Source organism: Cordyceps fumosorosea (genome assembly GCF_001636725.1).
Source record: "Cordyceps fumosorosea ARSEF 2679 chromosome Unknown scaffold_24, whole genome shotgun sequence".
Lineage (NCBI taxonomy): Eukaryota > Fungi > Ascomycota > Sordariomycetes > Hypocreales > Cordycipitaceae > Cordyceps > Cordyceps fumosorosea.
In genome coordinates, this window is record NW_017387324.1 from 253,768 (window position 1) to 280,409 (window position 26,642).

A 26,642-nucleotide genomic window follows, 5' to 3' on the forward strand; every position below is an offset into this window, starting at 1 on the left:
TTGCTGTAGATATTCTTTCTTTTTCTTTCTTTTTCTTAGTGTCAAACATGTGAATACGTCATCCTGCTCTCCGTTCCGTACCCAACTGAGACCGGCTTACCCCCTACCATACCACTCTCCGCCTCACTATTGAGAACATAAACTCTGTACAACCTCATCCATTCACACCACGACATCGAATTAGGAAAGTGTCGTCAGGATCGGACAGCAGACACTAAATCCGCATTTAAGCCAACCACATCTTGAATCAATTTCGATTCCATTACACAGACCAAGTCCCTGACCACCTTCGTTCTCCTCGACGCCGCGGCCACCGTCGCAGCTGCGGCACTTGTTAAGACGACCTCGCGCCTAGGGCTGTTGGATACTAGAGATACTTCTTTTTTTCTTGGATATTCAATAGCGAAGAAATCTCCTCTAATACAGAGTTTACGTCCATGCCTTCATAGCGTCCGTGACATATCTCCGTTCATTCCAGTCCAATACAATTCAACAGCAATGTTCGCTTGCTCAAGTCACCATTCATGACTCCCGAGCACACCAGACTCTCTCTCCTTCCCACACTTAGCCCTCGCCGTACCACAGTGCGCGGTAGTCCTTGTACGCCTTGTACGGCCTCTCAAACTCCGGGTCGTACTCGTCCGCCAGCCAGCCCATGCCTGGCAGCAGGATATCCTCATGCGTTCCAAATGGGTTCCGCCCGAACCCGTACAGATAATCTCCAATTTCTTTACTCAACCACAGCCCGCGCCCGGTCACGTTGGCCCGGACCTTGGCCATACCCAGCGTCACGCGCGGCTGATTCGCCGCCCATGCCGCCTCCGCCACTCGCGCCTTGATCCTCTCCAGTAGCATCGCGTGGGTTTCGCCACGCACATCCTCGTCGCTGCGTCGTTCGAACTTGAGAAAGCTTAGCTCAACAGAGCGCAGCGTGGCCGGCAGCGCGACCAACGCGTCCACGAGATCGGCGATGCGCACCACCGCGTTGGACAGCCCGAAATGGCGCAGCTGATCCCAGGACTTCAGCGGGAGTAACTTCTGCAGTGGGAAGAACCGTCGCGAAAAAGGCACCTCCTCGTACGCATGGCCGTCGAAGCGCAGCCGAAAGTGTTGTAGGTGGCGCGCACCGGCGAGTAGGCTCTTCAAGCGACCGTTTTCAAGCAGAGAGACTTCGTCCGGTGGCGTGCCGGTGACGAGGATCGGAAGGTCAAGCCGTCTGAAGCCTGGCTGACGTAGCAGCAGTGCCAAGTTCTCGTACTCATCGCAGTCGTCTGTCAGCATGTACGGGCTGATGCCCGTGTTGAGCGCGTGAACATCAAAGACGAGCTCCGGCACCACCGCTTTGCCGCCGTTGAGGACGCGTGCCGCCAGCGTCTCAAGCACCAATACCAAGGCCCTCCAGTGTGCCTTCTCACGAGACACGTCGTCTGCAGTCCACCCCATCCTAGTTGTCCATCGGTTGAGCGGGTGCATCATCGTCGCGCCCTTGTACGTGGGCCAACCGCGCGGGATCGGGTAGTTGAAGCCGCGCGGAAAATTACGTATCATAGGCGTGCGATAGAGCGAAGTGTACAGGTACCCGTGTGTAGACGGCGTCACTGTGATGCGCTCCAGCGCGGGGAAGGCGTCGAGGCCCTCGACCAACGCGCGCGCGTCCTCGCCCGCCGCCATCACCTCAAATTGCTGACACAGTAACGCGTCGTAGTGTTGTTGGCACTTCTCGAGCGGCGACTGTGCCTCGCGCTCCTCCGCGCGTGCAGCTCTCGCTACTAGATTTTCCGTATCATTTACGTTGCGGTTGCGTAGCTCTTTCAGGTTACGCGCGCAGCGGCGGTTGAACCAGGCGGTGTTGGTGGCGTCTTCGGTGTCAGAGCCACCGTGTATAGGCGTCTCGTCAGACGAGCCGTCGTTTTGACGATCCCACAACTGCGTTGGGTCAGCGAGTCGCGCATCGTCGACGACGATTTCGCGCACACCGAGTCGAAAGGTTGGGTGGGCCGCCACGGCCCGAAAGACTTCTAGGTTGCGCGGGTTCGGCGAGAGGAAGACGCGGGTGAAGCGCGGCGGAATGGCGTGGCAGATGGTTGGGCAGGCGAGACGAAACGCTTTGATGTCTTTGTTGAGGAGGTGGCGGCATATCGCCGTGAGGATCTCGGAAGGCATGCGGAGGAGCACGGGTTCTTCTGTGTTGGCATTGAGATTGGACTCCGGTGTCACCTCAGACTTGGTCTCTGGTTTGGATGCCGTATCACATTGTGGGTTAGATCCCGGGGTAGTTTTCATGGTGTACGTATATCGATACAACTGCGGAGGGGAGTCGAATAGGGTGGTGTGAAGCTGAGGAGAAATATACGACTGGTGCTGCAAGCTCTAGTTAAGAAGATGTTAGTCATTTGGCGTCGGTTCTTGCATACCATCACGATAAAGACGCACCGAAGAAGCTTGAAAATTAAGAGGAGCCACAGATGAAACCGAGGAGAAAAGAAGAACTCGCGTTTCTGTAAAGGCCTGCTGGCTAGTGAAGCAGCGTGTTAGTCGTTCGGCGTTTGTGTCGTGAATGCCAATCAGTATTAGGCAGTCGTACCAAAGTTACTTGCTTGCAAAGGATGACAAAGCACAGAAGCTATCACTTGCTGATCTTCGCCTCTATGCGAAATAAAGAACAATCTCGATGCCCCTTTCAAGCTCAGGTTGTTGCTTGCATAGATGAGGGTGAAGAATGACCGTGTGCCGGCCCGAGGAGAGGTTGCGGGGTTACCCGCCTGGGCAGATCCAAACATAGTGTTAAGGCAGCAGCAACCCGTTTGCACAGTGAATAAGTCGTACGAACGCGTTCCATTTTTTCTTCATATATAATTATTCTCTAGATGACTAACATTACTTGGCTATATGTTTACGAGTCCCCTTTTTGTTTCTTCTCATATAGACATACATACATGCCCCGGTCGCTATTGCTTGCCCGGCGACAACCTCCACGCCCGTAGAGGTAGAGCCTGGAGCTGGCGCACCTTGGGCTTGATGTACCAGAAAAAGGTAGCCGCGCCAAAGAGCACGCACAGGATGTTGACCCAGTAGAATCCGTCACGCGTCATCTCGCAGACGCCGCCGCCGTTCTGGCACCGCTCCTTCTCGGCCTGGACGGCGCAGGAAAACTCCTCCGTCACCAGGGGGCCTTTGAGCTTCGCGCTGCTCGCGTGCTTGCCCGGATGACAGGTGGCCACCGTGAAGACGTCGACGAGACGCAGCACAAAGTATCGCGGGAACGTCCCACCCAGGTTGGACACGGTGGCGAGCAGCGTCATGTAGGTGCCGCCGATGACGGGGTCCGAGACCTTGGCGTGGAAGGCGGAGACGGCGACGAACATGATGGTGTTGGTAAATGTCGAGATGATGTGCTCAAGGATGACGATGATGAGATACCAGGTCGTGACGCCCTCCGCGGGGAAGATGGCAACGGTGAGCTGGGCGAGGAGGGCCGCACCGAGGCGGCCGACAAAGCCCCAGCCCCAGAGTCTCATGGCACCGTATTTTTGCGACCACATGCCTGCATAGTAGCCGAGGCCAATCTCAAAAGGAAAGTCAATCAGCACGGTCAGGGCCATGTTTTCCTTGCCGAAGCCCTTGTCGAGGAGCTTGAGGTTGGTGACGCCGTCGTTGGCCTGAAAGCCAATCTTGGCAATCAGGTGGACAATGATGATGGTTTGCACGTTCTTGAGCTTGAGGATACCCCACATGATCTTGTATACTTCCCAGACACCCTCCTCATTTTGCGACTTTTCCTCGCGCTTCAAGAAGCCGAGTCCAATGGTGACGATGATGTACATCCATCCCCAGAGCGTCAGGTAGCCGCCGAGGGAGACGAGACCGTCATCGGAGGGGACGGATCGGAACCACTTGTTCGCAAAGTCGGAAGCGTTAAGGGCGAGGAAGACGGTGTAGGACATGAAGTGGCCTGCGGTCAGGCCGACGGTCTGGGCGGTCGAAGCGTAGGAGACGTTGCTGGGGGTGAGCAAAGTGAGGGCCCAGCCGTCGACGGCAATGTCCTGCGTTGCGCACATGAGGACCAGGAAGAACCACCATAACATAAAGGACCAGACGGTGGGGCCTCCGGGCTTGCCCGTGGTGGCCATCATGGTCTCGACGTGGCTGCCGAGCCAGAGCATGCCGAAGCCCGAGAGAAACTGGATGGGGACGATCCAGGTCTTACGGCGGCCGAAGCGGGGGCTCCAGACAGCATCGACAAAGGGGCTCCAGAGCAACTTGAGCGAGTAAGGGTAGGAGGCGAGGGTGAAGACGCCAATCTCGCTGTACGACATGTGGTTCTTGAGCAGGAAGGGGACGGAGCCCATGGCGAGGCCCATGGGGATGCCCTGGAGGAAGTAGAGCAGGACGAGGAGCATGAAGTTGCGCTGGTCCTGCAGCGGCAACTGGAAGAAGCCGGCGTCGTTGGCGGCCGGGCTCTTGGGCACGGGGTCGTCGAGAGAGAAGGAATCGCGGGCCATGTAGTTGGAGGTGAGGGCGGCCGAGTCATTGCTGGCCGTTTTACGGCGCATCTCGACGCCGGCGTTCATGGTGCCGTTTTGGTGCTTGCGCGCGGCCTTGCCGTTACCGTTGGTGTTGGCGTCGCCGTTGGTGTTGATGGACAAGGGCGAAGCGCTCTTCTCCTTGCGCGGCTGTGGACGTCGCGCTCTGGCCCCCATAGGAGATGTGGCCGCGGATCGATGGAGCACAGGGATGGCAGGTCCCAGGCTCCTTTGCTTTTTTTTTTATTTTTCTGTAACTGTCGGATCGAGGACGGAGCTGTCGGAAGGCAGATATGGTTCAATGGCGCCCGTGAAACAAAGGCAAGGCGGTTGGAGCGTGTAGTGGTGGTCTCGAGTCTTAACGGAACATGTACTGGCAGGTGGGAGTGTGGTCTCAGCTAGCAAGCAGCCGCAACCAAGTAGTAAAATCGAGTCGAAACGAGAAAGAAATATCAAAAGTTAAAGATGGAATGAATGTAAAGTCAAACTAGCGTCGAGAATTCGAAAGAAGTCGAGGCGGCGATTATCGCACTGCTGGCGCGCTCTGGGCTGTCGGGCTGCGTGGCGACGCTACCGTGGCCTCAAGGGCTTACAAATGTGTGGACGAAGCTTTTCGCTCGAGGTGGCGTCGGCCGTGAACTGCTGGGCAAACACCTGGTGCTAGCCAACGGATGAGGGGAGAAGAAATTGTCGGAGACAACGCAAGAAGAAAAAAAAGAAGAGGCCAGCCAGAGTGCAAATCAGAAATCCTCCATCAGCCAAGAGATGAGGCCAAGATGTGGTTGCTGTGGAAAAAGTCCGTGAATCATGAGGATTCGAGAACCTCAAGGCCCAAAAAGGTTGCCCCGGAGGCCCCGCATTTAGCGCTTGTCACCCCCTGGAGCATGTACCTGGTACCTGAAGGTCTTAGGCGTCACGCCCTGGTTAGACGTCTGTAGGGGCCGAGACAGCAGATGTAGGATATTAGAATCGCAAAACTGATGATGATGCTTTCGGAGAAAAAAACTGAGAATTTTATATTATCAAGAAATATCATGTAAAAGCTGCCGCAATCCCAGCCCTTCCCCTGCCAGCCTCGCAGCCCTCTCCTCTCCCCGCTGCAGCCAAGCCTGTGGGGCGCCCCCAGCTTGGGTTCTTATCTTATCGCCCTGCGCCCTACCGCGTCCCGTTCCGTCAACAACACGCGACTTCTTGATCGTGACAATCATCAAGCATCCTCTCCGATTACAGCTCGACAAACTCTAAAAAAAAGTCGGGCGCTGTCACAATGGAAGAGCAAGAGAACACACAACCACCGACCGATCCCTTGGACAAGGAGATTGCCTCCTTGAAAAAACGAGGTACGGTTCCTGTCGCCCGTTTCGTCACTATCCCCCAGCTAACCAAACATCCCCCATCACAGTCGCCGCCATGAAGAAACGCCTACAAATCGAGTGCTCCACCATCCTATCCTCGACACCTATACAAAACATCATCCAAGACGCCTCCGCAGCCACCTCCAACACCTCCTCGTTCCTCAAATCCGCCCTCCGACCCGCCCCCCACGCCGCCGCCTCCCTCCAGAAGCGCTCCGCCCAGCAGGCCGCCTACATGCAGCAGTGCGCCTACCGCATCGCCGCGCCCGTCACCGCCTTCAAGGTGCGCGACCCGGACCCGCACGCCGTCGACCGCGGGCACGTCCTCGGCCTGCGCTTCGAAGTCATGTCCCAGGGCCACTTCCTGCGCCCCTACTACGTCCTCCTCAACCGTCCCTGGGCCGACGACCCGTCCTCCTCCCACCACCTGCGCGTCCACCGCCACACCGTACCGCCCGCCGTGCCTCTCGCCGGCCTCGCCGCGCGGCACCTGCCCCCGCCTCGCGCCGGCGACGCCCCCGCCCAGACGCGGCAGGACCTGGGCCGGTTCGCGCGCGCGCTGCGCCGCGAGATCGCGCGCTTCCACAACCGCCTGGGGCTCACCGCGGACCTGCGCAAGACGGTCGGGCTGGCCCGCAAGGGCAGCAGGCGGTCGACGACGGCGGGTGGCGCGCGGGAGGTGGTGGAGGCGGGCATCGCGGACGTCGAGGCCAAGCACGTCAAGCTCGCGTGGGCGGACGGGCGCAGCGGTCGCATCCTGATGGACCGCGACGGCAGGGTGGAGAGGTTCGTGGTGTTTGGGCCGCACGGCGGGAGGGACTGGCGGATGACGAGGATGCTGTGCGACGCGAGCGACGGCGTGGACGACATTGCGCGGAAGCTGCAGCGCTATGCGGCGGCGTGATGCGGGGACGGGTGTGTGTGTATAGATTATAATGTTTAAACGATTCATGATTAATGTACGCTACAATATTTCAACTCAAGAGGAAGGCTGCTTATGCGGAGTATATGGAGAGACAGAGAGGGGACGGACTAGCAGGGGGGCTTTAGCTAGCATGTATGTTACGCATCTTGCGAGTTAGACAAGGAAAGAAAGACCTTACAAGAGCTTTCACCATATAAGGACAGGATATGTGAAAACCACTGGTTATTGTTCAATCAAAAGTTTAAAGTACAATAGAATCAGGCCAACCGCCCAAGTGCCTTTTAAAAAATCGTAACCCAATCACGCCAGTTCCCCAAACCTCACCGCCGGCGAGACCGCCCCGTAGGTTATGTAAATAAGTAAAAGAAGAAATTCGGAAGAGATGTCCACAAAGAAAAGTTTTGCCTCCCAGATATGAAACATTGTGGGGATGCTTTTTGACTTCTGTGATGTTGTCGCAGAGAGTACGCTCTGCAAGGTATATAGTTGCCATAAACTTTCATGAGTTTGAGTGTTGCCAACCTCTCTCAACCATGGGAGGGAAAAAAAAATCCCAGGATGAGCAAGGCCGACAAGGGTTGCTTCTTTTTTGTATTTACAGAAGAGCAGCGACGGCGGCAACAGCGGCGAAGAGGCCGATCTGAGCCTGGGCACCGCCGTTGACGATGACGGGGGGCTGGGTCCAGGTGTTGTTGCCGCCGACGGGAGGGGCGACCGAGGCCGGGGGGACGGGGGCCTTGGTGGGAGGGGGCGCCGGGGCGGTGGTCCAGATGGGGGTCTGCGTCACGGGAGGGGGGGCGACGGTGGTGGTCTCCGGGCAGGGAGTCTCCGTGACGACCTCCTCGGTGGTGCTGGAGTAGCGGACGGGGGCGGTGGGGAGGGTCACGGTGGCCGTGGTAAGAGTGGCGGCGGTGTTGGTGGCCGGGCAGATGGTGGTGGTGACGGTGGTGACGGCGGTGGTGCGGGCCGGGCAGTCGGTCACGGTGGGCGCGCAGTCGATGACGGTCTTGGTGACGACGGAGGTGGCCGTGGAGGTGGTCCAGGTGTGGTGACCGTGCTCGCAGGTCTCACACGGGTGCACGTAGTGCCAGTCGTCATCGGTGGCATCGCAGCCGTCCATGTCGATGTCCGGGTGCGAAGGGTGCCAGACGTTGGTGCGGCCAGAGGGGGGCGGGTACTTGGGGCCTAGGGACTGGTTGATCTCAATGCCGGCGGGCAGCTTGATGTTTTGGTCGAGGCCCTCGTTGCCCAACATGTCGTCGAGGAGGCCCGGGTGGGCGACGACGACGGAGATGAGGGCGGCGGCGACAGCAAAGGACTTCATTGTGAATGTGTGTGTGTGTATTGGTGGTTGAAGAAGAGGCTTGAAGGCGTGTAAGCGAGTGTGTAGAACTGGAAAAGAGTGTATGGGTGAGAGTAGTTCTGAGAGTTCAAGCTGGTCGTTTGCTGTTGGGTGAAGGAGAGTCGGACACAGAGAGGGCGGGATGAGAGTCGGCTTAAATAACTGATGTGCTCAGGATCCGGACAGAAGAAACATTGTTGCCGCGATCCCGTACCCCCTTCTCTGGCTCTCCCCTAATGTTGGCATCGTTTACTCCCCCTCTCCCTCTGTGCCTGCTCCTGCAAGGCAAACACGCTGGTACGAAGTAGTCCGTCCAATGCCGGCCCCCCGATGCGAGTTGTGGGCACTTCCCTTTGTTATTACCCATCTCCACTTGACCGCATCCTGCCCTGTCCCTTTTCCACGCCGGTAATACGCCCTGGTCGTCGTTTCGTACGGCCAACTTGTTGCCCCAGGGTCGATGTGTTCCCCGGCGCCCCCAGCTTTTGCGGGCATGTCTTAGAGATGGGCTCCATCGGGGTAAAAAAGGGCCCGGGCGCAAATAACGCCAAGGGCTTGCGTCCGGCATATCGGATCCCAACGCCAACCTCCAAGTCAACTGGGACCTGCGTTAGTGGCGTGCTGTTGTTGCAGGCCAGCTCTGAGAAAGAAGGATCTCTGTCCGCATGTTGCGTGGTTTGCACGTAAAATCGACCGGCTTGGAAAAGGAAGGTCCGCATTGTCCCTGTCATACTTCCACCGCCACACCGTGGGGTCATCCACGTGTAAGTGGCAGTATTTCCATGTTCCATATCTTTACTGGAATATCTGTAGAGCTTTCGGCTAGAAATCCTTCTTTTCTTTTGGTCCCAAGAGACATTTTCGCTTGAAACGTTTGTATTTTGCTCTTATCAGGACTGCTGAACGTCCAATTCTGAAGGGACAAAGCAATGTCTCAGGCATCAAGTCCCAATTTCCAGCTTCAAGCTGGAAAAGATTATTAGCCCGTGTTTCTCCCTTTCCCACAGGTTGTCTTGCCCCTTTGCAAAAGAGCGGCAGAACACGAGAAGTTGGCTAGCCAGGGACAGGGTGGTGTTATTAGCCGGGACGCCAGCTGCCAGAAGCAAATCTTGCCTGATCTAGGCGATCCGTGGGGTCGAAAAAGCAACTACCGACAGGGCCCTGCTGCGCCGTTTCGAGGCTAGCAAGTGACTCAAAGGAAGGGCAGCGACGACAAAGTAAAAAAAGAGAACAAAATGACCTCGGTGGTAGCTTTCCCTGGCTTTTTGCGAAGACACCGATACATGTCTCGACTAGCCGTCAACGACGCAGCCGTGGCTTGTTGTGCTTCCTTCTGTATTGTTTTGCCCTGCGTTGTTTCAACGCCACGTAGGAGAAAGCAGGCAGCGACCTGCATAGAGAATCGGCTTCGTGGGCGGCGGTTCTTATTTGTTTTGTTTTTCTTTCCTTTGACTTGATGCTGTTGCCATTCTTAGAACCGGGCTGAGTTGTTTGTCGGTGTCTTTCATGTTTGTGTCACAATCTATCGACACAACCCTTCAAACAACACAGAGATGCAACATCCTATTGTTTTACTTCCCACCGCATGACTTTCAGGGAAAGCATAACGACCCCACGTCCTTCACCAGTCCAGTGCCTTGTTCGTCTTTTGCACGAGACTCGACTTGGTCTGCTCATCCGAGATGACTTCCATCCTGGGGCCCGTCTCGTCGCGCAGGATGTCAAGCCGGATATTCCACCGCTTCACCTGCCCGTCGACCACGCCAGTCCACTTCCTGATCAAGGGGTGCGCCGCCGCCACGTCAGGAAACAGCACCCCCCCCTCCTCCTCCTCCTCCTCCTCCGTCTCCCTTTGCTGCCCGCCCGTCGGCCCAACCGGGTAGGTCCAGTTCCCGTCGGGGGCCCAGTAGTCAGGGCTAAAAATACACCCGGTGCTGAGCTCCTCGCGAGCCTGGCCCAGCAGCCGCTCCGCCTCGGCCGCCGCGTCGCCGCCCGCGGGCGCCAGCGCCTCGCTGATGCCCTCCAGGAGGCCGAGGAGATGCCCGGCGGCCTGCCCGATCGTCGCGCCCAGGCTGAAGCCCTCGTCGAAGCCCGGCTGGATGCTCGCCTCCTTGGCGACGGACACGCCTTCGCGGTAGCCCGCGGTGCTGTGCTCGGCCTGCAGACGGCTCATGTCCGTCGGGTGCGTGGACGCTGGCGCTGGAGGCGCGACGTCATGGGGATGGGCATCGTTGTCTGCGCCAAAGACATCGTCCAAAGGGTCGGAGGGAGCAGCCATGGCGAGGGCTTCTGGGTCTAGCTCTGCAGCCTGAAGTCTCCCTTGCGAGAAGAGGGAATCCTCCTCGGATCGATCTCTTGGCTGCTGGTGCATGTTCTGGGAAGCGGCTCCGCGATTTTCCCGATCTATAATAAGACACAGGGAGGGAAATGGGATGGTCGAAAAAATTCTTCTGATTTGACAGGTGCGATTTATGTGGCTGCGGGCCAAGTCCGTACAGTAAGAAGAGCCGCATCCACGAAGGCGCACTGTGTAGTAGGTCTATTTACAGCCCGAGTCTACAGTGCGCAATATTATCACCACCACAGCCCGCTTTTCGTTCATCTCGAGCTAATTGATGCCCTTGCATACACAAACCCTCCCTCGCCGCCCCGCGTCCATCTGCTTTCTTTTTGCACCTCTCACTTTCCAAAGAGACCAAACGCCCGAAAGAGTCTAGACGTGGCTGGTTTGAGACATTCGTCCCCTTGTAATTTTGCGTTGCCAAGTTAGGATGAATCCTACCGAAACCGGATCTAGCTGTGGCCCTGCCTGGCCCGTTGTGATGAATCCAGCCCCAGAGGACAAACAGGCATGTGCTACAAACCAGTGCCAAAGAGCATCGTTCTGAGGGCGGAAATTTATGGACATACCGCCAAACCCAAGTTTTCAGCTCATAGACTTCGCAACAAACAGGCATGCTGTTAAATGCCATCCCGAGTGCTGAGGGTCCTAATGTTCTCTTCTACCAACCTAGAAGAATCCGGCTGATGTAGTTGTCGTGCTCACTCTAGGGTAAGGAGGCCCGAGAATATCGACAATCCGATCCCCTGCTGGCAGACTTCACCACAAGCAAGGGGGTCGCAATGTTGCACTCGAGTCAGGTGTGGACAAGGATCGTCGTTTTGACAAATTCGCTTGTTCGGCAACCACAATAAGAGACTGGTATATAAGAAACGTCTTAGACCGACCTCGACACTTCGATTCACGCATTACTCCTCGAGCGACTCCGGACGAAACAACTGGACAGTATCGGCGTCTCTGCCTCCGCCACTGAGCTGGTGTTGAAAGTCGTGTTGAAAAGAAATAACAATATATACATGAAGCTACACCTCTAGCTGCTCGCATCGGATGAAATCACCTGCACCTCTCCGCTACATACATCTAGAGCGCCACTGTCCTCACACGCCTCACTGGCAAGACGACCACCACTGAGTCGACTCCTTGCAGGTATACGGGGCCTGGCACGCTGTCGGTCCAGAATATCCTTTTCCGCCGCACTATTTCATCGTCAGCACCAATCTCACACACTGTCTCCGGCATCCATTCGTACCTGCCCCCACTGCGGGACGGTGTCGGTCGGGGAGGACCCGGGCGGCGCGGAGCTCGTCGGGACCGTAACGGGGGGCGTGCTCGTTGTGGTCGACGGCGGCGGCGGACCGTCGGCGCCGCAGGGCCCGCCGTTGACCAGGATGTGCTTGGCCTGCTGCGCGTACGTGCACCCGTTGATCACGTTCGAGTCGGAGAATCCCGCGCTCCACATCATGATGCCGCCAAAGTGGGCGTCGCTCTTGTAGTCGTTGACGATGGTGGCCAGCTGCTCCGGGGTCGCGTAGTAGGTGGCGCCGCCGGGCCCGCCGTTGGCCGCCAGCGTCGAGGCGGGCACGCCGATGAAGATCTTGGCGTCCTTGGAGGGCCCGGAGGCGATGAAGCTGGTCCAGTTGTTGTAGTTGAACGGGGCGTTGCCGTTGATGGGCAGCGCGCACGGCACCGTGTAGTTGTTGTTGTTGTAGAACTGCACGAACAGGTAGTCGAACTGGCTGGTCGCGATCATCTCGCCCATGTTGGGCTCCGGGATCGGGCACTGCGGCGCGCCCGTAATCACATATTTCTTGGAGGAGTCCTTGGCAAAGTTGGCCCGCAGCGTCGCGATCATGTACTGGTAGTACTGGCTGCTGCCGCCGTTGACCTCGATGTCAAAGTCGAAGCCGTCGACATTGTTGCTGCCAAAGGGCCGCTGCACCGTCGTGTTGCCCGAGTTGCCGTACGACTCCCACAGGTACTGGCCGATCTGCTCGGCCTGGGCGCGGCTCTGCAGGGAGTAGGAGCTGGTGGCGCCGCCGAGGGAGAGCACGATCTTGACGCCGGCGGCCTGGCACTTGCTGATGGCCGCGGTGAGGGCCTCGCAGTTCTGGCCCTGGCCGGCGTTGCTGATGAAGCACGACTGGCCGATGGTGCCGGAGGGGATGTTGTTGTCGCGGCCGAACTGGTACAGGAAGGACAGCACGAGCACGTCGATGCCCGAGTTGGACTGGCAGTACGCGCCGAGGTCGTTGTTCTCGATGGTGCCGCCGCCGTTCTGGCCCCAGTAGACGACGTTTTGCGCGCCGGACGGCGCCTGTCGCGTGGAGAGGAGAGGGGATGCCCCTACGAGGCTGGTGAGCCCGAGGCCGGCGAGGAAGGACAAGGAGCGCATGGTGAGTTATCCGGGAGGCTGGGGGGAAGGATACCGTGCAGTATCAATATATATACAAACGAGGAGAGTAAAAGGAATGTGTTGTGATTGGTGTTTTGCTGATCAACGCCTGGGAGAGTCCACGAGCCATCAACATTGTGACCCGGCACGGTCTCAGCGTACTTATACTTTCACAAAATGATCTTCAAAAACCGAACTGACGGATTAGAGGTGTTGAACATTCTCAATGGCCCGATTACACCGCGAACGTCATCCTGACCTGCCCTTCTGAGATGCAAGCCCCGGCGCCGCGTTCGGGGGGGGTTGCATTCCAGAGCGAGGCCGCCCAGCTGGAGCGGATCACGGCCACGGGGGGTTGGAAAGGAGACGTTACACGTTGGACGACCCGACCGTCATCTGCGCGCGCCGAGAGAGGAAAGTGCCTGCTGGCGGCCGATAAAGGTCGATTCGGTCGGGGTCGGTCGAGTTTGGGCGACGAAGGAGGTGCATGTCTATGGTGCGGCAGCTAAACTGGGGAAACGCCCGGCCCGCTGCAGATTTGGCAGGTGTCAGGAAAAACAGGGGGGATGTAACTACTAAGAAAGAAGGAGGACTCGCGCAATAAACTAAGTTAACTAATTGATTGGTGCCGTTCCAGCCGTGTTGGCGATGGTGGCGCCGATTGTCATGGGGGAAGGAAGACCAAGAAGCGGCGTTGGACGAAGGGGGGCGGATAGATGCGACGTTCCTGCACTAGCCTGCTCTGTCGCCCGTCCCCTTTGATTTCCTCTGAGGATGGCTTTAATTAATTGTTGATATCAAGAATTTTGATGAAAGGATGGACGTGTAAGCGAAGCTAAATGGGCTAGTTTAGTCTCCGCATTCTGATGGTCAAGCTAAATCCCCTGAATGAAGGTCGTTCTGCTCAGAAGACTCGGAGAGCGAGACGCCTGATTAAGGTGGACAAGTCAGCTGTATTGGTCCCGTCCTATGGCGATCGGAGTTTCCGAGACTGAATGACGTTGGTTCGTCTGAGTCGTCTGTATAAGTTGTTCATCAGTTTGGAGTGCGATGACAACCCCACGGTACCAACATTAAAGCTGATGCTGTTCCTGTGCCGTGTGGGGGTCAATAGCAATGTTAGCATTAAGCTTTTCTGTATTGTCCTACCTAGTTTGTCACTAAATTGGTGCGTTTCTGAATACCGCCCGTGTCCACAGCATCGGCACCCAGCGGCGACTTGTAGTAACGTGTACTTACGGAGTTGGACGGTCGCTCTTGAGCTGCTCCTGATCTCAAAGGTCGTTCAACCTGTGAGGTTCTGCCAGTTGATGATTTCAAATCCAGCAACCGCGAGATCGTCTAAACCTCCATGCCACGCTTCCCACGTGTACCATCTGGCAGGCCCTCGGTCGAGTTGGCGTCACGCGACGAGTCCTCGACGACGCGCTCGGCCGAATTACCCACGTTGAAAGTGGTTGCATCAGCGCCACAGCAGTCCAAGTCATGTCATGTTACACTCTCAACATGGCAGATCTGACACGTGCGGGCGACGAGACGACAGGCAGCAGGCTTCGCTTACATCTGGGATCACTGCGGAAAAGTAGGGGGCTTGCAACGTGAGAAGATCAATAATATTCTTTAATCAAAACATTGTTGTATTGATACTCAAAAGACTCTACGCTTAATAAGTGTAATCACTGTCGCTGTCACGACTTATATGGTGTATGTAAGCGTAGCGTAGCATAAGTCTGCTCCATGTTGACTGGTTGACTAGTTGACTAGTTTGGGGTTGCTTTGCACATTGGGATTTTTTATCTTTCCATCCTTTTTTTTTTAAGTTTCTGTCATGGCTTTTTACGCACAGAATCGCGCAGCATCACCTGTCTTGCCCCTCTGTACCGGCACTGAGCACAGCCGAAGCAGTCTTTCCAATGGTTCACACGCATCGGAAGACTTCAATTGAGCATACTTGATGTCGCCATCCAGGATATCAAACAGCCCCTTCTCGTGCATTCGCTTTGACAATATTTCTGCGTAATTTGCCCTGTTTATTTTGGCATCTTTGAAGCGTATCTATATTCTGTTTTTTCTTGAATTGTTTTGTGTCAAATCTGTTTCCAGTAGATGCATCGGAGGAGCCAGTCACCACTCCTCGCCCAATCCGCGACAGCGAGGTACTTGGGCGTGAGGCTATATCCATTTTCACAATGAGAAATACTTTTTGGCTCCCATCGTCGTTGATTTGCTTTTGTTTTTGCTTTTGTTTTTTTTTCTTTTGGCGTTTTATCACACCTCGCACAACGGCCATCAGGCCGGTTCATCCTTAAGTTGAAGAATAGGTCGAGACGACGGAAAGTCATGATAAGAAAAGTCATTATAAAGAAAGGGCATCATAAAGAAAAGTTATAAGAAAGAAACCATATTAAAGAAAATTTGTGAAAGAAAGAAGAGAAATAAAAAAGAAAAGTTATTGAGAAGCAAGATCGTTTAATGAGTATCTATGAACCTGGTTATTTTTGCACCCAGACAATTCAGCCTGCGGGGAAAGGAAGCCAATTTGTCCATGTCGTTGGCGTCCTCGTCAGGCTTCTGCCGACGAAACTCTCGCCATTCACCATGCTGCGTTTGAATTTCGCTCAAGTGTCCCCAATCCTGAAGTCGGTCAGGCAGGAGATGCGCCCACAGATCAGAAAAATCCCCGCCCGGCTCATACATCTCAAACAGTGGCAAGTCCACGGCGCTCCCCAAGGGCGAGTCGCCGTCCTTGTCGCCGCCTGCGCGTATTCGGCCGCGCCTCCGCAAGACCCAAAGACGAGATCGTAGCCGGCGCGCCGCGGAGGCTCCGCAAGAGGCCACGGAAGCTTCGCACGAGGCTACAGAGGATTCGGACGAGGCTACAGACTCGCGGTCCCCGTCCTCGTCGCGCCTCGGCGCCGTCGCGTCGCCGTATGACGGGATCGACGCGATCGCCAGGTACCGCAGGTGGCAAGCGACGTGCTCTGCCATGTTCTCTGATGGGGGGTAGTCGCAAAAGGGACAGTCTTGGAAGACAATTTCCTTGGCCCGTCGACAAAGTGGGAGATAGTCTGGTATGTACTCGTCGGGCTCCTTGTGCTCGACCTTGAAGTGCTCCGCGAGGCCGTCCTCGTGATCGAAACGCTGCACCGGCTCACTGCAGAAGGGGCAGAGCCAGTAGTGAAAATGGTTCGACATGTGGGAGAGCCATTGCGCCGCGGACGAGTATAGGTTATCCGGCTGGTTGCAGTCGTCGACGAGGCAGACGTAAGCTTCCAGATCTCGGTTGACGTGCATCCTAGACGGGGGGAGGGGTTTTGGTCAGAAGGACTCGTAGCCTTTGTAGTGTCGGCGAGAGAGGGCGGGGAGAATGATTGGGAGTGACTTACGACCACAGTTCCTCATGCAGGCCAGTCTTGCTTGGCAAAGACATGGAGCAAAGGTCACAGGTAAAATCCGACCCGTCTCGGCAGCACGCAGGAGGGCGCGGCATGAGCGCTTCGATGTTGTGCGGGGGCGCTTCCCGCCTAGATCTCGTCAACTTACCGAGCAGAAAACGCATCTTCTGGGCCACTGAATACAAGCCCTGGGCCCTGCGAAAGAGTGAGGGCTTGCTGCCGTCTCGTCTTTCAAGTAGCAGATGCGTCAGGGGATACTCCTCGTGCCAGATCATTAACGGTCGCCTTTTAGCCTCTTTATTAGTATGTGTACGGAGAAAGAGGCGCCGGTAGCGCTCGACCATGGTGCCGTGCATTCTATCGCTCAGCTCGGACGATATTCCCGGGAAGTCACGGGCGAGGATCCGTCGACAGAAGACCGAGAGGCGGCGCTGATCAAAATCATTCAAGCTGCAAGGCTTGGCAATGATCCTTTGGTTAATGGCAGCAGCGTTGCATATATACTCAGCCGAGAAATAAAGGCTCTCGATTTCTATGTTAATAAAGCCCATCGAACCTTCATAGTCGTACAACTCGGACACCGGGACTGGCTCTTCGTTGCTGTCTGCATCCGAGTTCTCTTGCGCGCCTGTTGATGAGGCCTTCTGTGCCTCGGATTGTTCTGAGAGTCTGTCGGAAGTAGAACGCTTGGAGTCTGAATCGATGGCAGCGATGTAGCTTTCTAGTTCCGAGCTTATCCGGTCTATTGTCATTCCGAGACTGGCAAGCTCCCCCGGGAGCAAGCGAAGCCGGTATTCGAGCGATGCCTGGCCCGTGCCGAGCGCCGTGGTGTTGGATGTCCAGATGGAGAATTTTTCCTCTGCCTCAGCAAGACTTCGGCGTAGGAGGTAGGGCATGATGGCACTGGCAGTCTCGCCACCTTCCTTGCTGGCAGTGAGTGCCTTTTGGAAGCGGTCGAGGCAAATCTGAGCAGACAGGCCCACGTCGCCCTCATAGAACTCCTTCAAAAAGGGGTTTTCGTACGCAATGCCCATGATTTTTTTCCTGCGAAATATTCACGATGTGGTTCTGTGAGATGCCCACGCGGGTTTCTGGAGTAGTTGGCGTAGTTGGCGTAGTTGGTGTAGGTGGTTTTGGAGTGAAAATGACGGATTAGAAACGGCCGGTAGCTGTCGAGTTGGGGGCGCGTTGGGTACATGACAGAGAGGAGAGAGGAGTTAACTGCTGTAGAAGTCGGCTCGCGCTGAACTCAGGCTGGCGCACATAGTTACATGCACCCTTCCTTCAGGTGACCATGAGTGCAGCGGCGGTAAGTGATTGCCTGGATTGGACGTACTGCAGCGTCTCACCCTTGATATTCTTTCAGGCTGTCCAACCCCGTCGCCCCTTTGACTCTCTTGCAGCCTGGTGTGGACCGTGTGGTGCAGTATCCGATGCACCCACGAATCAATGAGTCTGAAACATGCAGATGCCACTCCAGCACACGGCTGAGCCCAGGCGCGTGACGCCCAGCTCAAATGAGGACTTCTCTTTGGACTGTCGTATAAAGGAGCCAGCAGGTAGTTATTTTGCAGGGCTTTGGTCTAATCACGTCGTGTATTTCGTAGTGGGTGGTGGGCATCTAAGCCATCATCAGTTCAGGTACTATGGCGCAGGCGAATACTAGGGAGTACCTCTAATCGCTGCATCTGAATTCGCTCAGTCAGTAACCCCATGTCGTTTATTTCTCGATGGATCCTGTGATATGCTTGCTCCTTTGCGACAGTAAAAGGGATGTCTGTGAGACATGGAATGTTGCCGCCCGCAGCCCGCTTGCCTGCATCGTGGCTAATAACTTGGATGCGGTACAGTGCTGAGTGTGTAAAACTTGAGCGAAATAAAGACCATGCAAGCTATTCATAGTATACAAAGTCATCGGGACAGAGTAATGAAAATATGTACCCCATTCATCATAAATGTCTGGCTCCCATGTGCTTTTATAAAAATAGCCCTGTGTGACAAAACAGTGATCCTGCATCGTGAAGAACAACCCCCGCGCCAACTTGCTGACGGCTGGAGGCTGCATATGTAAAGCTCATCCGAACATAATAAAGTCTGCCGAAGTCATGCCAGCTACATAGTGTCTCCCCTCTAGCCTTATCATCCGGATCGTTTGCGTGTCTTCCTCGTTGTCATACTCGACCAACGTTTGCCTCGACCACAATATTACGCGAGCGGCGCTGAATGCACTGTGTAACCAGCCGTACAACCATCTCCCTCTGATCATTAGGCTACCTGTTCTTTCTTTTAATCCATGTCATCCAGCGTCAGTCCTCATCATCACCGTGATCCCCTTTTGAAAGCTGTTGATCAAGGGCTGGCCACCCTCGAAGCCGCAGCACATAAGAGTCTCGGGAGTCCAGGTACCGGGAACTTTACCGCCGCGCACAGAGCTATTTTTCTTCAAGCTTCTAAACTACGTTCTTGTCTACCACCCAATGGGCCTGAAAGAGCAGTGGGCCTGATAGCAACGCTCCTGTTGCGATGGCTGGAAAGGGCGGACAATTTGTCAGAGGTAATAACAATCAGTTTTGACGAGGCAAATCAGCTTCTAATACGCTTGCAGAGCACTGGCCAATACGAACTCTTTGCAGGCCCCGAGATCCGATTTCAATCCATCTTAGGATCCGTCGAGGAGTGCAGCAAGCTGGCAGCGGAACTGAGAGACACTCGCAAAAGCCTAGCACTACACCCAGACAACACCGCGAACGCGGCAACTGAAAACGCGGCAACTGAGAAGGTGCAAAAACAAGAGGCCTCGACTGCAACAGTGCTGTACGACGAGTTTGTCCACCCTATAGCCACCGTTTTATTCGACGGCATCTCGCAAGGGCGATGCCATAACCGAGAGCTACGGCTACGACTCGGCGGCGCTCCGCGCGCCCGTTCATCGGATGATGGCCGGTATTTAGATCTCTTGATCGAGAATGCATGGGGGGATACCAAGGGCTGGCTGCCCGTGCGCCTACACTCGAAGCCTACGGAGGAGTGAGTCAAGATGCACGATAGCTCTCCCACTTACTGATTTAGCCAGGATGAAGGAATCTATCAAGATGATCCAGACCACGGGCAAAGGCAAAGCCGCCCCGCCATCGCCACTCAAGAAAAGAGACGCGAATGAGTTCATATCCACGCCGAGAAGTAGCTTTTCGTCAAATCTAAGAAGCGGAATACTCTACGGAAATACCTTGAAACGAGTCGGATCAAAGTTGAAAAGTGTCTTGTCCTTCGAAAAGAAAAATGAGAGCGCCTTTTCGGTACATCGGCAAAGCAAACGCGTCTCGTGTTCAGACCGCGAACGCGACGGTCGACCTCTTGATGAAAACTCGTGGAGGATCAAGGACGCGAAGTCGCATGATCAGATATACGACCATTTAAAGGAAGTAGACCCGGTTTTCAAGACACATCTGCATCATTTCGAACTTGATGGCGCCAAGCGCTGGCTCTTGCACAAGCACGATACAGAAGACAAGGACGGGTACGAATATGAGCACAGTCTCGGCGAGCTGGCCTCAAAGATGAGATGGGGTGAGAATCAAAGAATGGCGATTTTTTTCCATCTTGCGTATGCTTTGTCATGTTACTACGAGAGTCGCTGGCTCACTGGACATTGGGACCCCGAAAATATCAGCTTCTTCAAGCACGGGTCTCACATTCCATGCGAGCCCTGGCTGAAACTGTTGCCGACGACGCCTTTAGCAAAGTACAAGGCGTCCGACAGAATATATCACCCACAAATCCTCGAACTGGGGGTCCTCTCGCTAGAACTCGAACTCGGACAGCCCATCGCGCAGTTCTTGAATCTAGCGACCGCTGCAGACATGCACGGTCGCTGGGGACAGGCCAGTCGCGTCTGGGCCAAATCGCTGAAGAATGGAAACCTCAGCATAGCCTCCGGAACCTACCGGCAGGCGATCGACTTTTGTCTGCAGGAGGACCACGTCAAAGACCCGGTCGTCTTTCGCCGGATGATCTGGGATCAGGTCGTGCTCCCTCTGCGCGCAACCTTGCCGGACGAGAACATGGCAAAGATGGATCTCGCCGGGGTCCCGGAGCCTACGGCTTCCCAGCGCGTCAACGCCGATGGGACTTGGACTCCGTTTACCGTTCGTAGGAGCATCGATACCGCGACTTCGATGTACCGCAATGCAAGCCGCGAGTCGGCGGGACCGTCCATCGGGAAATCAACGTTATACCACACGAGCTTAGAATACCTCAGCCTGCCGGAGAAGCCGATTTTACATGCCGCGAGCGTCGCAGACAGTCCGCCTCGAATCCCGAATCATGCACCAACAGCCGCGGACAGCGGGACCGCCTTGGGGCCTGGCCGTGCTGCCCTCGGCCAGCCATCACTGCCACAAGACGAGTAAGTGTTTTCAACTCTACTGCGAGAGGCTTGTTTCTGACTATGATAGGCCCTACAAGGCCTCTAAAGCATGGATCGAAAATTTCAAAGCGGTCATCAACGGCAATCAAGGAGGTGGCGCCTCCAACACACGGGTCAAGGTCGCCTTGCTGGATACGGGCATCGACACAGAGCACGACTTCTTCCAAGAATCTTGCGACGATGGAGAACCGCGCCTGAACCCCAGAATTAAAGAGATCTGCTCCTGGGTGGATGGAAACAAAGGTCAGAGGACCACGAATGGTCGTGATGAGTGTGGCCACGGAACCTCCGTCGCCAACCTCCTCCTTGACCTATGCCCAAACATCGACCTTTACGTGGCTAGAGTTTCCAAAACATTGGAGTTCGAGAGTGGCGCGGCTGCCAACATCAAGAACGTGAGTGTCTTCAGGCCACAACTCGGCCTTGTCAGCGCTAACGGGGGCCGCAAAGGCTTTACTTCATGCCAAGAATACGTGGCAGGTTGACATCGTCAACCTGTCCGCCGGGTTTCCCGAACCCATTGGGGAGATCGAGGCGGCGATCGACGAGATTACGGGGCCCTCCTGGCCCGATAAGCAGGTCTTGGTGTTCGCCGCGGCCTCCAACAGCGGGCCGGACGAGCCCCGGTGGTTCCCAGCCAGCTGCCACTCCGTCTTTGGCATGCACTCCACCAACGCGGACGGCGACTGGTCTCGCTTCAACGCGGATCCGAAGTGCGACGCCAACTTTGCCATCCTGGGGGAGGACATTGAGTCGGCGTGGCTGACGAGCAGCGGTAGCACCAGTGCCACTCGGCGCTGCTGCGGCACGTCCTACGCGACCGCAATCGCCGTCTCCCTGGCGGCGTTTCTCTTCGCGCTGGTCCCTGCCATCGTCTCGAGCCATAAGAAATGCTACTACAAGGTGTACAGGTTCCAGGGGATGCAGACACTGCTGCAGGAGCTGGCTCGGCAACCCGAGGGCCAATTTCGCTATCTCAACTTGGCAAGGTACTTTAGCAGTTCCCGGAACACAATAGAAGGTATTGGAATAAAGTTCGGGGTGTTGTTGAACCCTAGAGGGAAGCAACAGGAGGATGGCGGTAGCACTGATTGATTGCTCGCACTGATGATGCTAAGAAGCCCCTTGTCTGGTGCGTCAAGTCTTATTCCCTGGACCCATCCAATAACAGCCCTTCGCCGTACATAGTTTAGTCTCATAATGTAGTCACTTTCTAGTATATAGTCAAGTCAAATCCCCTGTCAGCGTGAAGCAGAGCAACCGAGGAGGGGGGAAAGCGTAGTCCGGACAAGAATATCCGTTGCGAGCCCCAACAGGTTCCGGGATTCTCAATCTTTTGGCAGCACTCTAAGCAAGAACCGTGACGTAAACCTCTCCATCGTCATCGTGCACCATCTCTCGCTCCCCGGCCGTGGCCGCGGCCTTAAAGTCCTCCTCTTCGAGCCCCTTGACCTGGACAACCTTGCCGCGATCGTCCGCCTCGACGCCGAGCACGCATCCCTTAGCATCGCTCTGCTTAACGATGTTGAGCTCGGGGTCGATCAGGATCTTGCGGACGCGGTACGCGAAGACGAAGTCGGTGCTGTCCCGAAACGAAGACACGTCGCTGCGGCTGCTGCTGGCGCTGACCTCCGGGCCGAGGGAGACTCCCGGCGCGCCGGCCGCGGCCAGGTCCGCGCCCACGGCCAGGTCCGCCCCGACGCTCCTGGCGTTGACCCTCTCCATGCTCGCCCCGATGGCCTCCTTGATCCCGACGACGACGTAGATCGGCCGCCTGAATTTGAACCTCTCGAGGTACTTCCGCGCCGCGCCCTGGCTGACCATCCTCTGCAGGTCGGCCTCGCACGGGTAGGCCTCCTTGGTCACGATGGTCTTGAAGCTGTAGCGGTCCGTAATCGCCTTTTCTCCCTCCCCCCCGGCGTCGGCGCCGGCACCGCCGAGAATGGCGAGGAACTTGGTCCAGACGCCAAACCTGCACGCCCTCTTCGTCTCGTGCGACCATTGGAAGTCGTTCTTGAAGGTCACAGAAGCATCAGGCGCTTTGATCGCAACGTCTAGAGGAGGAATAATCTTTTTGGGGTGGGTGACGAGATTCCACAGCGCAATCGTGTTGCCTGGAGCGCAGTCAGGGGAGTAGTCCCAGGCGGGAGCGAGGAAGTAGCTCTTCACTTGGTTGGCCATTTCGAGAGAATTTGATTACGTTGTCAGCTATTCAAGAGAAGAGTGAGTTGGCTGATGCTGTTTCCCAAATTCCGGGATTATGAGATACTTATCGTCGGCAGGAGGTGGTCTTTGCCCCCGCCGACGCATTCACACAAGCCATCAGCCTTCCCTGCATATGATTGCGGCCCAACTGCAAATATTCATTGCATACGCTCTTATCTGAGGGATATGTTCCGTAAATAGAACTGATCAACATTCTACTATGGCACGCCTGAGCGGTTGGTCGGAGGAATTATCACGGTACTGTCGACCGCCCTCGTCCGGTCTAAGAGTGCTCCTCTATGACCACCAGGTGCCCAGACTATGCCCTTTAAGTATAGATAAATTGCTAACTTATTTACACTACCTTTCGTTCTTATCATATAGCTGTTACACAGTGTCACTAGCTATTTCCTCTTTTCTGCCCAATACTGAGATGATAGGGCCGCAACACTCCTCCTGTAGGCCGCAGCACCCCTCACCTGTCAGCCGCAGCCTGCTCGTCAACTTCATTTGGCTCTGCAAATACATCCCCGGCAGGCACGATCAAGACCTTGAGCCAAGACACCCGCAGACATACTCGCAGTTAGCTAAGCTGCACTTGGTTAGCGAGCTGGGCCTCCGCCGCCGCCCTCCCGTAACGTGTCATTCCTCCGGGTTGCAGTTCATGGGAAGGCTCCAAAGCATATTGCTGACATCGAAACGAGTGCAGGTCTAGCAGCATGCTACGAAGCGCAATCAGAATTTTAGCCTTACGAAGAGTAGGAGCAGTCTTCAGAGCCGATTCGCCGCGTCTAATCTGCCGCCATCAGACGCTACGGTACCGGAATTAGGGCCCGGGGACCCCGCCGGCCGATAGGCCGCGGGGAGCTAGTTCTTCAGCAGAGATGCGCGGGGCTCGCTCGTCCGGGCCCCGTTCTAGCTGCGACCTACACGACGGTCCTTTTTTTTTATTAGTACATTGTGGTGATGTATTTGCCTACATCCTCCCGACGACCAAGCTTCATGTGGTGCGTAACCGTTGCTGCGCACCGCCTTGTTGGGCTATAGAGGTGGCCACCAACCTTTGGACATGGCAGCTTCAAAAGTCGGGCGACGCAGTTTGGACAGGTGCCAAAGCCTTCTGGGACAAGTACAGTTGACGCATCCTTGCGATGGTTTGCGCGCTGCTTGTATCGGCCAGCAAGGCCTATCACATCACGGTATCGAGAGCATACCTACTACCGTTGGAGAACGACGAGATGACGGGAAGACTTTGCTTTGCCGTCCACAGGCCAGTCCTCGTCACGGATACACTTCATCAGGGTTGGGCACGAGTTGCAAGGACATCCACGAGGAGAAGACTTTTGTGTCGCATTCTCTAAATTAAATTTTTGCCATCGGAATTGCCTCAATCTGCCCAGCGGAGCGTCTGTCAAGGCCATTCGCGCCCGCCATCCGTTTTAGATCGTTCTGGATGCTCTCTTCCCTGGCCGTTGACCGTTACCCGTTGTCAATTGCCAACTTTAAAAACGTCCAAGACCCTCCCGGGCCCCCGGCCCAGGAGCTTTGACGGACCCGGCGCGGACGGGCGGGCGCCCGGCGCCATGTTGGTCTGACCGACACAAGTTGTCAAGACTTGACGCAAACGAGACAAAACTTGCCAAGTTCCAAGCAAAGACGAACATGGTTGGTGCTTGTCAAGTTTATTGGGCGGTCTGTGCCCCCCCCCCTCCCTTGTCGCGTCGTGGTGCCATTGAAATGTCTCAGACGATCATGTCCCCTGCAAGTTGTTCTGTGAATTTAGCCAAGTTGACAACGGCAACGACGGGAACTCAACAAAAAACGCAAAAGTTCGAGGTCAAAGAAAGGAACCTGTTGCAATAAGAATAGCAATCATGCCTACTTCCTCCCTTGAAGACGGACCGGCGCTGTCCCAGCCAGCCCAGCCGCAAGGCACCAACCGTCCTGCGAGAGAAAAAAAAAAAAAAAAAAAAAAAGACCAGCCAGACATGATTCGTTGCGCTTCTTCCAGTTAGACTTGTTCTCTCACTCCGATTTGGGAGGAAACTTGCCGTCCCCTTGTTCCGAGATGACCATGCACACCCGAGTTTCTTTTTAATGAAGTTTTTTTTGGTTATATTTGTCATATTTGTTTTTTTAAATTATTGATAGGTTTTTTTTTTAATTGATTGCTTTGTTACCGATATAAATCAAATCTAGCTCCTGGTCGAGCCGCCCTGACCGACGTCGTCGCCCTTCTTGATGCCCTGGCTCTGGCCGCCGCTCGCGTTCATGCCGTCCAGGCCGGCGCCCTTTTCGTGCTCCGGCAGAGGGGCCGTCTTGTCGGCGCGGTCAACCTTGTCCTTCTATGCGTTATTAATATTTAGGATTAAGATTATAAATACAGTACGGGTCATACCTTGACTTGGCCGGCGCCGTGCACGATGTCGTGGCCGGCCTCCTCAAAGGGGCCGTTGTGTGATGAACCATCTCCGGGGCGAGGCATGACGGGTAGTTTGTTTAGGTTGGGAGGGTAAGATGTCGTGGATGGAATTTGAATGAATTCGGGAATTGATGACTAGGCTGTTATTGGTTGAGTCGCACTTGGAGATGGACGACTGACTTCTCTTATACAAGTTGTCTGTTCGTCGTATGTGGAGACGCAAACGTCACTTGATATCGTCGGCGTCATGCATTCGTCACGCTGGGTCTTGGGTTGACACAGTCGACAATTCAATGACACAAAGAACCATGTGGAATGAAATGGTAAAAAAAAAAAAAAACTTCAAAAGTAAAGATGGCCATCTATTCGATTTGCGATCTTCATCTCGCAACGTGCAGCTCTCAATGGACTCTAGGGTACTGTTATACGGTAGCGACGCAGTAGCATCATCAGTAATTTGTAGTGCCTCTCTCTGCTTTTGGCGCAAAGACTCGACATCATCATCCAAACATCCCTTCTCCACCCACAACTGTACAATTTCCAAGAAGTGTCCAATACTCAATCCATACTCACGCCCCATCAACAGCCGCGAAGCTTGGAAGCTCCTCCTCACCAGGAGCCACCTTGCCCCGCGGTGACGCCCTGAGAGCCGCTGATCGTCACTGCATGTCAAGTCGAGGCCATCACTCACCCACTCGGCGAGGCAGGTTAACCAAGAATTTTTCAATTGGAAGAAATTTCCAGACGAGACAACGCCGGCTCTTCTGGCCGTGTCTTGCTGGCCGATCATCGGGTCGTCACCACTCACAGCACTGCCCTCTGCATTATCGGAAGCTGCTGAAACAGGTACTCGAGGCAAAAGAAACCCTCCCAAGTAACTAAAAATACGCACGAGACTGTCCCGTTACGTAGCGGTAGGGTATGTAGGCACCATGTCTTCCGCTGCCATCTGCGATGCAGCCACTCTGAAGGAAGAACAGGCCAAGCCAGGGGTTCTCAGGAGCCCGACCTGATCATCGATCCCTTTCGCGAGACATGCAGTGTAGGGTATGTACTGTACGTACCATTCAACCTCATCAGTCCAACACGACTCCAACAGCATCCTTTCTTTGCTGCCTGCGCGGCTGAATCAGATAAGCTTGTCGGCGTTCTATGATTGAACGAGCTGTGAAATTGGTGAATCAAACTCGACAGGGAGTGAGTGCCGCCATACTGCTTTGTAGATCCGTCGTACGCAAGCCACTTGCAATCGCTCTGGCCATCCCATCCCATCAGCTGTCCATCAACAATGTCGTCGACAATCATGCCCGTGTCGG

At 55.4% G+C, this 26,642-nt stretch overlaps 10 protein-coding genes across 10 annotated transcripts; 2 read left to right on the plus strand and 8 right to left on the minus strand.

Annotated features, from left to right (window-relative positions):
- Window positions 1-564: 564 nt before the first annotated feature.
- On the minus strand, window positions 565-2,283 carry ISF_07810 (hypothetical protein; the record flags this gene model as incomplete). Its single annotated transcript, XM_018851413.1, has 1 exon — window positions 565-2,283. One exon carries the CDS (start codon window positions 2,281-2,283, stop codon window positions 565-567), a length of 1,719 nt encoding a protein of 572 aa, XP_018701429.1.
- A 665-nt stretch (window positions 2,284-2,948) lies between these two features.
- On the minus strand, window positions 2,949-4,700 carry ISF_07811 (acetyl-coenzyme A transporter 1; the record flags this gene model as incomplete). The annotated part of the gene is made up of 1 exon (XM_018851414.1): window positions 2,949-4,700. One exon carries the CDS (start codon window positions 4,698-4,700, stop codon window positions 2,949-2,951), a length of 1,752 nt encoding a protein of 583 aa, XP_018701430.1.
- Window positions 4,701-5,790: 1,090 nt separating this feature from the next.
- Window positions 5,791-6,782, plus strand: ISF_07812 (Centromere protein Cenp-O; the record flags this gene model as incomplete). The annotated part of the gene is made up of 2 exons (XM_018851415.1): window positions 5,791-5,863; window positions 5,926-6,782. The coding sequence occupies 2 exons, from the start codon at window positions 5,791-5,793 to the stop codon at window positions 6,780-6,782; spliced, it is 930 nt and encodes a 309-aa protein (XP_018701431.1).
- Window positions 6,783-7,398: 616 nt separating this feature from the next.
- Window positions 7,399-8,127, minus strand: ISF_07813 (hypothetical protein; the record flags this gene model as incomplete). Its single annotated transcript, XM_018851416.1, has 1 exon — window positions 7,399-8,127. The coding sequence occupies one exon, from the start codon at window positions 8,125-8,127 to the stop codon at window positions 7,399-7,401; it is 729 nt and encodes a 242-aa protein (XP_018701432.1).
- Window positions 8,128-9,766: 1,639 nt separating this feature from the next.
- ISF_07814 (ABC1 domain containing protein) lies at window positions 9,767-10,516 on the minus strand (the record flags this gene model as incomplete). Its single annotated transcript, XM_018851417.1, has 1 exon — window positions 9,767-10,516. One exon carries the CDS (start codon window positions 10,514-10,516, stop codon window positions 9,767-9,769), a length of 750 nt encoding a protein of 249 aa, XP_018701433.1.
- Window positions 10,517-11,592: 1,076 nt separating this feature from the next.
- ISF_07815 (Glycoside hydrolase, subgroup, catalytic core) lies at window positions 11,593-12,878 on the minus strand (the record flags this gene model as incomplete). The annotated part of the gene is made up of 2 exons (XM_018851418.1): window positions 11,593-11,682; window positions 11,736-12,878. 2 exons carry the CDS (start codon window positions 12,876-12,878, stop codon window positions 11,593-11,595), a joined length of 1,233 nt encoding a protein of 410 aa, XP_018701434.1.
- A 2,618-nt stretch (window positions 12,879-15,496) lies between these two features.
- ISF_07816 (Zinc finger, C2H2-like protein) lies at window positions 15,497-17,307 on the minus strand (the record flags this gene model as incomplete). The annotated part of the gene is made up of 3 exons (XM_018851419.1): window positions 15,497-15,512; window positions 15,574-16,173; window positions 16,265-17,307. The coding sequence occupies 3 exons, from the start codon at window positions 17,305-17,307 to the stop codon at window positions 15,497-15,499; spliced, it is 1,659 nt and encodes a 552-aa protein (XP_018701435.1).
- Window positions 17,308-18,566: 1,259 nt separating this feature from the next.
- ISF_07817 (Peptidase S8/S53, subtilisin/kexin/sedolisin) lies at window positions 18,567-21,794 on the plus strand (the record flags this gene model as incomplete). Its single annotated transcript, XM_018851420.1, has 5 exons — window positions 18,567-18,827; window positions 18,879-19,300; window positions 19,347-20,678; window positions 20,728-21,094; window positions 21,168-21,794. 5 exons carry the CDS (start codon window positions 18,567-18,569, stop codon window positions 21,792-21,794), a joined length of 3,009 nt encoding a protein of 1,002 aa, XP_018701436.1.
- Window positions 21,795-22,046: 252 nt separating this feature from the next.
- On the minus strand, window positions 22,047-22,880 carry ISF_07818 (hypothetical protein; the record flags this gene model as incomplete). The annotated part of the gene is made up of 1 exon (XM_018851421.1): window positions 22,047-22,880. The coding sequence occupies one exon, from the start codon at window positions 22,878-22,880 to the stop codon at window positions 22,047-22,049; it is 834 nt and encodes a 277-aa protein (XP_018701437.1).
- Window positions 22,881-25,099: 2,219 nt separating this feature from the next.
- On the minus strand, window positions 25,100-25,389 carry ISF_07819 (hypothetical protein; the record flags this gene model as incomplete). The annotated part of the gene is made up of 2 exons (XM_018851422.1): window positions 25,100-25,249; window positions 25,303-25,389. 2 exons carry the CDS (start codon window positions 25,387-25,389, stop codon window positions 25,100-25,102), a joined length of 237 nt encoding a protein of 78 aa, XP_018701438.1.
- Window positions 25,390-26,642: the final 1,253 nt, after the last annotated feature.